The 12683-nt window shown below is 37.9% G+C and overlaps 1 protein-coding gene across 1 annotated transcript; it reads left to right on the plus strand.

Moving 5' to 3' along the window:
• Positions 1 to 9584: 9584 nt before the first annotated feature.
• Positions 9585 to 11712, plus strand: LOC145736220 (uncharacterized). The gene is made up of 3 exons (XM_081990523.1): positions 9585 to 9752; positions 9809 to 9909; positions 10773 to 11712. The coding sequence occupies exons 1-3, from the start codon at positions 9585 to 9587 to the stop codon at positions 11710 to 11712; spliced, it is 1209 nt and encodes a 402-aa protein (XP_081846649.1).
• Positions 11713 to 12683: the final 971 nt, after the last annotated feature.

A 12683-nucleotide genomic window follows, 5' to 3' on the forward strand; every position in this document is an offset into this window, starting at 1 on the left:
AAAGGCTGCAAGAATCATAATTTCACATTCACTACAGGGTAGCAAATCCAGATCCACAATGGGATGAAATAGACATAAGGCAAGGGTTGGTACTTCCACAAGTTCCGGCAGCTGTTGCAGACAATGTCTTAAGAAGATTGGGTCAGCAAACCCGGCGTTTATATATAGAAAGATATTTTGTATACATTTTTACTTTACCTTTGTTATTTTATAGAAGGTAAAGATTGATAAATAAATACACTGATTTTAGAAATAGCTAATTAGTTTTATTTTTTAAAACCTCAATTAATTCCCTTAGAAGGTTATTGGTTTTCCGATGAATTTCGTTTTGTGTATCCAGTCTATGGAGAACACCCTTTATATTTGTGTTGAGTTTCTCAGACTGGCCAGAAAATGTTTGAAAGGCCTGCTGGCTTGTGGTTGCCTTCCTTTTACGCCCTTTCTTTGCTATAAATTAACAGCAAATAAACTGCTCGTCAAAAAGAATGGGACAGCAAAATTTTTGCTCTTTTTTGAGCGGCTGCTTCTTCAAATTGATTTACTTGATTCTAATAATTTTTTTGAGGATTAAAAAGGTATTTTCTTCCTCTTTCTTTTGACCTAAATGATCTTTTTGAAAGGTGCCACGGATCCGAGTATACAGCGTGTGAATGAGGTGTAGTCAAAAAACGAAAAATTCAGTCTAACGCAATTTCTCTCAAAACAATTTTTTACGTTTTACAATAGCCTTAATCGAGTCTTGCGGTCAATATCTCTAAACGTTTTCGCCAGTTTGGCGATTAAAGGCCGTTTACAAAATTTATTGCAAAATTTTTAAAATGTGGTTACTTTTGATTCTCTTGTTTAAAATTAAACAATTTCTTTAGATCTTTTGTGGAAGAAGAGCGGGATTAGCAAGTTTACACTTAAAACTACCCAATTTAAGTAAAAAACATACACTGTGAGATACAGGGTGACCCAAAAAAAAAATTGAAAAGAAAATCATATGTTTTATCATAAATCTTAGCATGTTCAGTCATTTTAATGGAAAATAATGATATTGGATAGAGAAGCACACTATTTGTTTAGTAATCCAATTCATATCTCTAGACGTTTTCGCCAGTTTGGCGATTAAGGGGCGTACGATATTTATTGAATTTTTTTTAAAATGTGGTTATTTTTAATTCCCTTGTTTTAAATTTAACAATTTATTTCTTTAGATCTTTTTCGGATGAAATACGAGATTAGAAAAATTACACTTAAAACTACCCAATTTAAGTAAAAACTTATAAACTGCATTCATTCATACAGAGTGAACCAAAAAAAAATCAAAATAAAATCTTATGTGCATGCATTTGTAGACGTGTGTTGAGTACCATAGCAACACGCTATTGTCAATAGTGACAATTTATTTCGACGCTTTGAATTTTTGGCATCGAATGACATTATTGATGTCATGATGGGGAATTGATGAATGGAGTAGGTGTATGTTCACAGATGAATGTCGGTTCAATTTGTATGAATCTGACGGGCAACTATTGGTATGGAGAGAAAGAAATGAACAATATATGGAAGAATGCATGGATGCTAGGGTTGCTTTTGGGGGAGGTGGACATACAGTTTGCGGCGGGATTATGAGGAATGGAAGAACAGATTTAGTCATTTTGATTGAGGATAGTATAAATGCGCAGAGGTACAGGGATATGTGTATACGTGATATCGTTGTTCCCTTTTCTCGAAACTTTGGGAACGGTTTTATCTTAATTGACGACAATGCTCGTCGACATCGAGCCAGAATCGTACAAGAAATTTTGAGAGAGAACAACATCGAACGAATGGAGTGGCCTGCAAGGTCACCGGTAATGAACGTAATAGAGCACGTGTGGAGTAGAATGAAATTGAGAATAAATGGCTCAGAGCATGAATTTCAAAAATTGAACGAGTTGGCAGAAATGGTGAGGGTTGAATGTGAGGCAATTCCCCAAAATTTGATTGCAAAGTTGGTGGATAGCATGCCAACGAGGGTTGCGGAGTTGAAACAAACTGCTGGGGGACCGACAAGGTATTAAGAACAAATGGGTTTGTAGCCCGCAAAGTCATCGGATATGAATGCTGTGGACTTGGTTTTTTTTAAATTAAAAGCCATTATTTTCGATTACATTTACCGAATAAAGATACATGTTTTATTTGTATGGTAAAACATTTGATTTATCTGTATGATTTTTTAATCCACTCTGTCTATAAAGGTTTGCGGTTTATAAATGTTCACCTAAAATGGGTGAATTGAAATGTAATTTTGCTAATCTTGTTTAAATTCAATAATTTCGAATTTAAAACAAGAGAATTAAAAAGAACCATTTTTTTAATATCGTAAACGCCCCTTAATCGCCAAACTGGCGAAAACGTCTAGAGATATGAATTGGATTACTAAACAAATAGTGTGCTTCTCTGTCCAATATCATTATTTTCCATTAAAATGACTAAACATGCTAAATTTATGATAAAACATATGATTTTCTTTTCAAATTTTTTTTGGGTCACCCTGTATCTCGCAGTGTATGTTTTTTACTTAAATTGGGTAGTTTAAAAAAGATCATTTAGGTCAAAAGAAAGAAAAAGAAAATACCTTTTAATCCTCAAAAAAATTATTAGAATCAAGTAAATCAATTTGAAGAAGCCGCCGCTCAAAAAAGAGCAAAAATTTTGCTGTCCCATTCTTTTTGACGAGCAGTTTAGTTCGTTCATTTATGAAACCAGCATTAACTAGTGAATTGCAATAAATCTACAAATACAGGGTGTCCGGTTTTTATCTACATAATTAGAAATGCTAGGTGCCGGTGATTACCTGCAGGGTGATAATTTTACTTAGGTTATGTTCTCTTTTAAGCCCCCAAACTTTTTTGTGGTGCTCTACAGATAATTCACTTTTACAAATTTGAATTACCTGTTCAGTTTATGTCCATTTCCCCAACACTCGCTAAGTTGGGTCTAAGAACTTAGTTAAGTGTGATTTAGACTGTGATATTTTACATCTAATTTGTCACATTCAAATCTCAACTTAGCTTAAGTTGTCCTTAAAACCTACTTGAGAGTGTCGGCGCAATGGACATTAGAAACTTAAGAACTTCCTTAACGAAGGATTTTGCGAGTGTAGTTTATATACCAAACTAGCCTTATTTTTTGACGTAGAAGACATGATTAAGGTCCTGCTACAAAAAAACTGGACACCCTGTTTGTATGTAGGTAGGTACTATACCTAGTTGTTTTTGTAGTTAATGAATAATTAATGATGTGTAGGAAATGTTAACTTGCTCTTTTTTCACTTGTGTGGGGTGTAGATTGCTTGATGGATTATTTTCTTAATGCTTTTGGGATTTGATGAAAGAATTTAAATAATAATAATAGCGAAGTCTAAACAAACTGACATATCCAGGTATTTCATGGACACTTTTTTGATTACTTATATTTAGGCTAAGATGGTTTTGGATTTTAGATTTTTGGCACCTAAACAAAACTGTGATGTTACTTTGAATAGTACTTCCACCACAGAAACCAATAATACAAATGAAGAACAAATTTCCTCTGAAGACAGTAATGATGAGCAATTGACAAAGGCTGGTCCTAGTGGTATTTCCCCGGCTGTTGTATGTAAAATGAAATATTACAATAATGCTTTTTATATATATTATTTTCTTTTTAGAAAAAAAGTAATCCAAACAAAGCTTATGTTCAAAAGTGTAGTGAAAGATATATGGAAAAATTTGAATGGATCATCAAGGAAGAGGGAAGAGGCTTCTGCAAGTATTGTCAAAAACCTGTAGTAGGCAGTTATACACATTTACTTCGACATGAAAATATATCCCAACATAAAAAAAAATATTGGCTATAAAAATACTGTTGCCATAGCAAGTTATGGAACAAAGGTAAATGAGAAAAAAGTGTTGGCAAGAAAAGTAAAGGAATGTGAGCTCAAATTAGTAGCACTGGTTATTGTACACAATTTGCCAATGTTTTTAATGGATCACTTACCGAAGTTGCAACAATCTGCAGTACCAGATTCAGAGATTTTAAAAAGTGTAAGTTGTTCGAGAAGAAAAACCACAGCTCTACTAAAAAAAACTCAAAAGGAAAGTGAACAGAGTATATCTGCTACTTTAAAAGAAACTAAATTCTCTATTATTATTGATGAGACTACAGATGTATCAGTTAAAAAGTGTCTAGCTATTGTAGTTATTTGTTTCAGGTAAACATGAACCGATGTCGCGCAGCGCATGACCTGCTTTTTAAAACCGTACAGGAGAAAGATGTAAATATAATTTTAGGACAAGAACCGAACAAATCATTGTGCAATAGATTTATATGTGATACGAACTGTGATAGCTTCATTTACATAAACCGGGCCGATGCCGTGATTTCTACACGGAAAGGCTCTGGATACGTGTTTGTGGAGCTTGCGTCTTTTTGTGTGTGCTCTTTTTATTTTTCGCCGAACGGCGATGCAGCCAAGTTTGAAGAACTATTAAGTAACGTAAACGCAGTTGCCGGATCCTTTCAGAAAGAAACACTATTTGGGGGACTATTTGATTGGATCTAGAAGTACAAATGGCCGGGGAAATATCCTTGAAGAATGGCTATGTTCCAAGAACTTTGTAGTGCTAAATCAGGGAGAGGTTCCAACGTGTGAGAAGAGATGAAAAGTCGATTATCGACTTTACGTGCGCACCCGTAACTTTGGCCCACAAAATTAGAGACTGGAGAGTAGAGAGCGACCTCGAAAACCTCAGTGACCACCAAACTAACTCTTTCCAAATTAGCGAAACTCGGACTAAACCTGAAGCAATAAGAAGAGATGCCAGATGGCGCTATAGTCCCCAGCAGCTTGACAGATTTAGCGAAGCTTGCAACGATATGTACGACCAACTGAAGATAGTAGACCCAGAAGAACTTTTAAAGCAAATCAAAGTCAAATGCGATACTTACCTAAAACGAACACCTGCAGGACAAAATAGAAGGCCGGTCTACTGGTGGAATGAAGAGATATCAAGGAAAAGAAAGATCTGTATCCACAATAGACCAACCTTAACAAGAGCACGAAGTCGAGCTCAACCAGGAGATGATCTGGAACACTTACATACCCAACACATGAACTCAAAGCGCAAACTAAAAAAAGAAATAAAAAAGAGCAAAGAAGAAAAGTGGAAAAAACTATGCGACGACTTAAATGAGAACGTCTGGGGACAGGCATACAACATAACTCTCCGAAGGCTGAAAATTCAAAATAACAACCACGTCAGCAAAGAAACAGTCAGCGAACTCATAAAACAACTTTTCCCAGTGAGTCCTGTGTTGGAATGGAAAACAAGCATCGTCGATAAAGAGAGTGTCCCAATCTTCGAAATGGACGAGCTCAAGATGGCACTTAGCCAATCCAAAACCAAGAAGGCTCCCGGCCCAGACGGCATCACCACCGAGCTGTTTCGAGCTGCCATGAAAGGAAACATGGTAACCCTTTTAAAGACGATGAACAAATGCCTTATAGATATTCCCGAACATATGGAAAAAATCGAAATTAGTGCTCATAGAAAAACCAAAAAAAACGCCTAGTATGCCGGTTACATATCGTCCAATCTGCCTCATAGACGAGGCTGAAAAACTTTTCGAAAGACTTTATAAGAATCGTAAGGTAATGTAGCGCTTTTCTTGCGGATTTCTTCGGTTACGTTGCCTCGGGCGCCACCTTCGTTATTTATAGTGGCTGAAGGTCCACTTTGCGGTACCTGGGTAGCCTTTAGACAGCTGGAGAAAAGTTCCAAAGGGTTCGGGAAGAAAACAAAATTAAAACAACTGTTTTCACTATATGCACTGTATTACGGCTCTCGATACTTGCAGTAAATACTCACGGTAACGAACACCCAATGAAACGGAAGTTACCTTATACGGTGGTGCGGGGAAAGCGTGTAACGATAATGAAAACTACCTACGGACCCTTCACTACTGATTAGCCTGACTACTGTAGATTAAGACTGACTGTGACACGGTGAAAGTACGGCGGTACGGTACGGTTATGTAAAACTGACTACTCGGCGCCGGAATTCGTTCCAAAAACCCAAAGAGGCCCAATTACGTGGCCAGCGGTGCTCCCGTCACTCGACCTAACCTCTAGGTGCCGCCCCGATTCCCCGGGGTAAGACAAATTGAGCCTCCGTTGCACGCTGTTTCCCCAAGCACGCAACAGAGGTTTCAAGTCTCGTGACGTTGCCAGTCACACAGCCGCTAATCCCTCCAGTATCCCCAAACCCGTTTACTACTCCGTTTCCCCGGAGCTAAGCAAACGAGTCACAGGATTCACCGTTCCCGCTTGCTACACCGTTTCCCCGGTGTTCAACAAATAGGAACAGGACCAGAAGGATTACCTAACTGTTTTCACAAAAAAAAAAGTAACTGAAGCCGGCGCCGTCTTACCAGAAATACCCTCAAACGGAAAACCCCGGAAAAATATAGCAAATGCCCCAAACGAAAATCCCCGGAAAAATATAGTAAATGCCCCAAACGGAAACCCCGGAAAAATACTGAAAATGCCCCAATTTACAGTTTGTTAAGATAGCTACAGTTAACGGTACGGGTTTAAACAGCAAACAGAACAAATACCGGACGGTCGGTATGTGCCTATTTTTTACTTACAGATTCGCGGAGATAAGAGATATCGGTCGGCACGGATCGGCTTAGCTGGCTGGTTTCGATCTTTTGTTGATCGAAGAATCCCTATTTTCCGGTTCGGGGCCTTCTTTTATACACAAAACCCACGGTGGGGGCTGTTAGTGGCGGTACCCACTCTCAGCGCCCACCGAACCATTTCGAACGGCCCCGAACGGCCCCGATAGAATCGACGCCACGACGGCCGCGGTCTAGCACCCAGCAGTGAAGGTCACGCGTATTTAAATTAAATCAGCGAAAAATTAGTAACTTCGTTACAAAGCCAAAGCGTCATCTCGAGAAAATTGCTTAATACTATCTTCATTAAACTGTTCTTTAAATTTATGTGCTCCCATTGAAAGCACTTCTCGAACGAGTTCTGCTTCATCTCTCTTCCCTTCTACCCTTAATTTTCTTTCCAATAAACCTTGAAGTTCTGCTATTGATATGTTGTTTACTTCTTCCAGTTTAGATAACTTTCTGCGCTTACTTCTTTCTGAACACTCCTCTAATTTTTTGGTCGGTCTTCCTGCGGAAGTCGAAACTGTCGATGTAGTTTTAAATATTATTTCACCTTCCAACCAATGTTTAAACTTTTTGTTGAATTGTTCTTTAGTTCTATTGACTTGCTTCCACTTACGTTTAAACTTGGGTAAAAAATCTCTCTGTAAAGTACGTTTCACAATTTTGAAGTCATCGGTACTAATTTTGAACCGTTCTTTTAGGTTACGAAAAAGCCTATCCTCACTTCCGTTTAAACTAATAATATTATCCAACAGATATTTTTTACGAACTTTTAACATTTTCACAATAGATTTTTACTGGTTGTACTACAGCAATCTTATTTAATTCAAATAAAACAAGATCTGTCAACGTCCACGTCAACGGCATACATTTGTTTTATTGGCGCGCATGACCCACTTGACTGAAATACGTTATAAAATCTAAATAGGCAAATTTCGGCAACTGCCAAAACTTTGATACATAAGACCAAAGCTTATAGACTACATCAATCCTAAAATTGGAGAGTCGCAAAGCGTCGCAAACTATTTTGTACATTTTTAAATAACATACTTATTTTGTAAAAACATATAATTACATTATATCATTAAAAATCTATAAAATAAATTTATCACATTGTATAACAAAAGTATTATATTACATTAAGAGATGTCATTCAGTTTTAGAAAATAAAATATAATTGTTGCTTTTCAAATATTACATCAAAACCCAAATTTTTTGAGACACAACAAGAATGAAATTTAATAAGTTCTATGTTAAATGCGAAAAATCTATGCTTTCACATGCGCTCTTGCATGTAATAATTTTTTTTTAGTATTTTTAATTTAACAGAAAAGTTTACTAAAAAACAGCATAGAATAAAATAAAATATAAAAATAATATTTAAATCTCTTTTGGCCGCCGAATAACATTACGGCTAACCACTGTGCGGCGGTCCGAAGGAAACGGTTCGGAAATACCTAGGCAATAGTGTGATTGTAGCCTCCGAAGTTGACCAGCATGTTATAACATCCGGTACTGGCAGTCCAGAGGAAACAATTCATATCACCGAGTGGTTTTCGGAGTCGTGGCCCTCGAAGTTAACCAGCAGTGTTATAACATCCTTTACTGGCGGTCCGAAGGAAACGACTCTGAAATACCTTCAAAGCTTGCCCCCAGGAACAATAAAATTTACCGTTCTGCTGGCTGAAGCGTCGGTCGGTAGTCGGTTTCATGTTTTTTTCGGCTTCGCAGATGTGGTGCGATGGTCCGGGAAGAACTGACACTGTAGCGCGCGGCGCATTCGTAAACGCCCCTTAATCGCCAAACTGGCGAAAACGTCTAGAGATATGAATTGGATTACTAAACAAATAGTGTGCTTCTCTGTCCAATATCATTATTTTCCATTAAAATGACTAAACATGCTAAATTTATGATAAAACATATGATTTTCTTTTCAAATTTTTTTTGGGTCACCCTGTATCTCGCAGTGTATGTTTTTTACTTAAATTGGGTAGTTTAAAAAAGATCATTTAGGTCAAAAGAAAGAAAAAGAAAATACCTTTTAATCCTCAAAAAAATTATTAGAATCAAGTAAATCAATTTGAAGAAGCCGCCGCTCAAAAAAGAGCAAAAATTTTGCTGTCCCATTCTTTTTGACGAGCAGTTTAGTTCGTTCATTTATGAAACCAGCATTAACTAGTGAATTGCAATAAATCTACAAATACAGGGTGTCCGGTTTTTATCTACATAATTAGAAATGCTAGGTGCCGGTGATTACCTGCAGGGTGATAATTTTACTTAGGTTATGTTCTCTTTTAAGCCCCCAAACTTTTTTGTGGTGCTCTACAGATAATTCACTTTTACAAATTTGAATTACCTGTTCAGTTTATGTCCATTTCCCCAACACTCGCTAAGTTGGGTCTAAGAACTTAGTTAAGTGTGATTTAGACTGTGATATTTTACATCTAATTTGTCACATTCAAATCTCAACTTAGCTTAAGTTGTCCTTAAAACCTACTTGAGAGTGTCGGCGCAATGGACATTAGAAACTTAAGAACTTCCTTAACGAAGGATTTTGCGAGTGTAGTTTATATACCAAACTAGCCTTATTTTTTGACGTAGAAGACATGATTAAGGTCCTGCTACAAAAAAACTGGACACCCTGTTTGTATGTAGGTAGGTACTATACCTAGTTGTTTTTGTAGTTAATGAATAATTAATGATGTGTAGGAAATGTTAACTTGCTCTTTTTTCACTTGTGTGGGGTGTAGATTGCTTGATGGATTATTTTCTTAATGCTTTTGGGATTTGATGAAAGAATTTAAATAATAATAATAGCGAAGTCTAAACAAACTGACATATCCAGGTATTTCATGGACACTTTTTTGATTACTTATATTTAGGCTAAGATGGTTTTGGATTTTAGATTTTTGGCACCTAAACAAAACTGTGATGTTACTTTGAATAGTACTTCCACCACAGAAACCAATAATACAAATGAAGAACAAATTTCCTCTGAAGACAGTAATGATGAGCAATTGACAAAGGCTGGTCCTAGTGGTATTTCCCCGGCTGTTGTATGTAAAATGAAATATTACAATAATGCTTTTTATATATATTATTTTCTTTTTAGAAAAAAAGTAATCCAAACAAAGCTTATGTTCAAAAGTGTAGTGAAAGATATATGGAAAAATTTGAATGGATCATCAAGGAAGAGGGAAGAGGCTTCTGCAAGTATTGTCAAAAACCTGTAGTAGGCAGTTATACACATTTACTTCGACATGAAAATATATCCCAACATAAAAAAAAATATTGGCTATAAAAATACTGTTGCCATAGCAAGTTATGGAACAAAGGTAAATGAGAAAAAAGTGTTGGCAAGAAAAGTAAAGGAATGTGAGCTCAAATTAGTAGCACTGGTTATTGTACACAATTTGCCAATGTTTTTAATGGATCACTTACCGAAGTTGCAACAATCTGCAGTACCAGATTCAGAGATTTTAAAAAGTGTAAGTTGTTCGAGAAGAAAAACCACAGCTCTACTAAAAAAAACTCAAAAGGAAAGTGAACAGAGTATATCTGCTACTTTAAAAGAAACTAAATTCTCTATTATTATTGATGAGACTACAGATGTATCAGTTAAAAAGTGTCTAGCTATTGTAGTTATTTGTTTCAGGTAAACATGAACCGATGTCGCGCAGCGCATGACCTGCTTTTTAAAACCGTACAGGAGAAAGATGTAAATATAATTTTAGGACAAGAACCGAACAAATCATTGTGCAATAGATTTATATGTGATACGAACTGTGATAGCTTCATTTACATAAACCGGGCCGATGCCGTGATTTCTACACGGAAAGGCTCTGGATACGTGTTTGTGGAGCTTGCGTCTTTTTGTGTGTGCTCTTTTTATTTTTCGCCGAACGGCGATGCAGCCAAGTTTGAAGAACTATTAAGTAACGTAAACGCAGTTGCCGGATCCTTTCAGAAAGAAACACTATTTGGGGGACTATTTGATTGGATCTAGAAGTACAAATGGCCGGGGAAATATCCTTGAAGAATGGCTATGTTCCAAGAACTTTGTAGTGCTAAATCAGGGAGAGGTTCCAACGTGTGAGAAGAGATGAAAAGTCGATTATCGACTTTACGTGCGCACCCGTAACTTTGGCCCACAAAATTAGAGACTGGAGAGTAGAGAGCGACCTCGAAAACCTCAGTGACCACCAAACTAACTCTTTCCAAATTAGCGAAACTCGGACTAAACCTGAAGCAATAAGAAGAGATGCCAGATGGCGCTATAGTCCCCAGCAGCTTGACAGATTTAGCGAAGCTTGCAACGATATGTACGACCAACTGAAGATAGTAGACCCAGAAGAACTTTTAAAGCAAATCAAAGTCAAATGCGATACTTACCTAAAACGAACACCTGCAGGACAAAATAGAAGGCCGGTCTACTGGTGGAATGAAGAGATATCAAGGAAAAGAAAGATCTGTATCCACAATAGACCAACCTTAACAAGAGCACGAAGTCGAGCTCAACCAGGAGATGATCTGGAACACTTACATACCCAACACATGAACTCAAAGCGCAAACTAAAAAAAGAAATAAAAAAGAGCAAAGAAGAAAAGTGGAAAAAACTATGCGACGACTTAAATGAGAACGTCTGGGGACAGGCATACAACATAACTCTCCGAAGGCTGAAAATTCAAAATAACAACCACGTCAGCAAAGAAACAGTCAGCGAACTCATAAAACAACTTTTCCCAGTGAGTCCTGTGTTGGAATGGAAAACAAGCATCGTCGATAAAGAGAGTGTCCCAATCTTCGAAATGGACGAGCTCAAGATGGCACTTAGCCAATCCAAAACCAAGAAGGCTCCCGGCCCAGACGGCATCACCACCGAGCTGTTTCGAGCTGCCATGAAAGGAAACATGGTAACCCTTTTAAAGACGATGAACAAATGCCTTATAGATATTCCCGAACATATGGAAAAAATCGAAATTAGTGCTCATAGAAAAACCAAAAAAAACGCCTAGTATGCCGGTTACATATCGTCCAATCTGCCTCATAGACGAGGCTGAAAAACTTTTCGAAAGACTTTATAAGAATCGTAAGGTAATGTAGCGCTTTTCTTGCGGATTTCTTCGGTTACGTTGCCTCGGGCGCCACCTTCGTTATTTATAGTGGCTGAAGGTCCACTTTGCGGTACCTGGGTAGCCTTTAGACAGCTGGAGAAAAGTTCCAAAGGGTTCGGGAAGAAAACAAAATTAAAACAACTGTTTTCACTATATGCACTGTATTACGGCTCTCGATACTTGCAGTAAATACTCACGGTAACGAACACCCAATGAAACGGAAGTTACCTTATACGGTGGTGCGGGGAAAGCGTGTAACGATAATGAAAACTACCTACGGACCCTTCACTACTGATTAGCCTGACTACTGTAGATTAAGACTGACTGTGACACGGTGAAAGTACGGCGGTACGGTACGGTTATGTAAAACTGACTACTCGGCGCCGGAATTCGTTCCAAAAACCCAAAGAGGCCCAATTACGTGGCCAGCGGTGCTCCCGTCACTCGACCTAACCTCTAGGTGCCGCCCCGATTCCCCGGGGTAAGACAAATTGAGCCTCCGTTGCACGCTGTTTCCCCAAGCACGCAACAGAGGTTTCAAGTCTCGTGACGTTGCCAGTCACACAGCCGCTAATCCCTCCAGTATCCCCAAACCCGTTTACTACTCCGTTTCCCCGGAGCTAAGCAAACGAGTCACAGGATTCACCGTTCCCGCTTGCTACACCGTTTCCCCGGTGTTCAACAAATAGGAACAGGACCAGAAGGATTACCTAACTGTTTTCACAAAAAAAAAAGTAACTGAAGCCGGCGCCGTCTTACCAGAAATACCCTCAAACGGAAAACCCCGGAAAAATATAGCAAATGCCCCAAACGAAAATCCCCGGAAAAATATAGTAAATGCCCCAAACGGAAACCCCGGAAAAATACTGAAA

Source organism: Ips typographus, linkage group LG12 (genome assembly GCF_016097725.1).
Source record: "Ips typographus isolate SLU linkage group LG12, UJ_Ityp_2.0, whole genome shotgun sequence".
NCBI lineage: Eukaryota > Metazoa > Arthropoda > Insecta > Coleoptera > Curculionidae > Ips > Ips typographus.

What these genes read in the sequence shown, in the direction of transcription:
- LOC145736220 (XM_081990523.1), top strand. Translation starts at nt 9,585, where the DNA reads ATGGTTTTGGATTTTAGATTTTTGGCACCTAAACAAAACTGTGATGTT. An exon ending in GTGGTATTTCCCCGGCTGTT is followed by an intron (nt 9,753 to 9,808) that starts GTATGTAAAATG and finishes TTTTCTTTTTAG; the next exon opens with AAAAAAAGTAATCCAAACAA. An exon ending in GAGGGAAGAGGCTTCTGCAA is followed by an intron (nt 9,910 to 10,772) that starts GTATTGTCAAAA and finishes GTGCTAAATCAG; the next exon opens with GGAGAGGTTCCAACGTGTGA.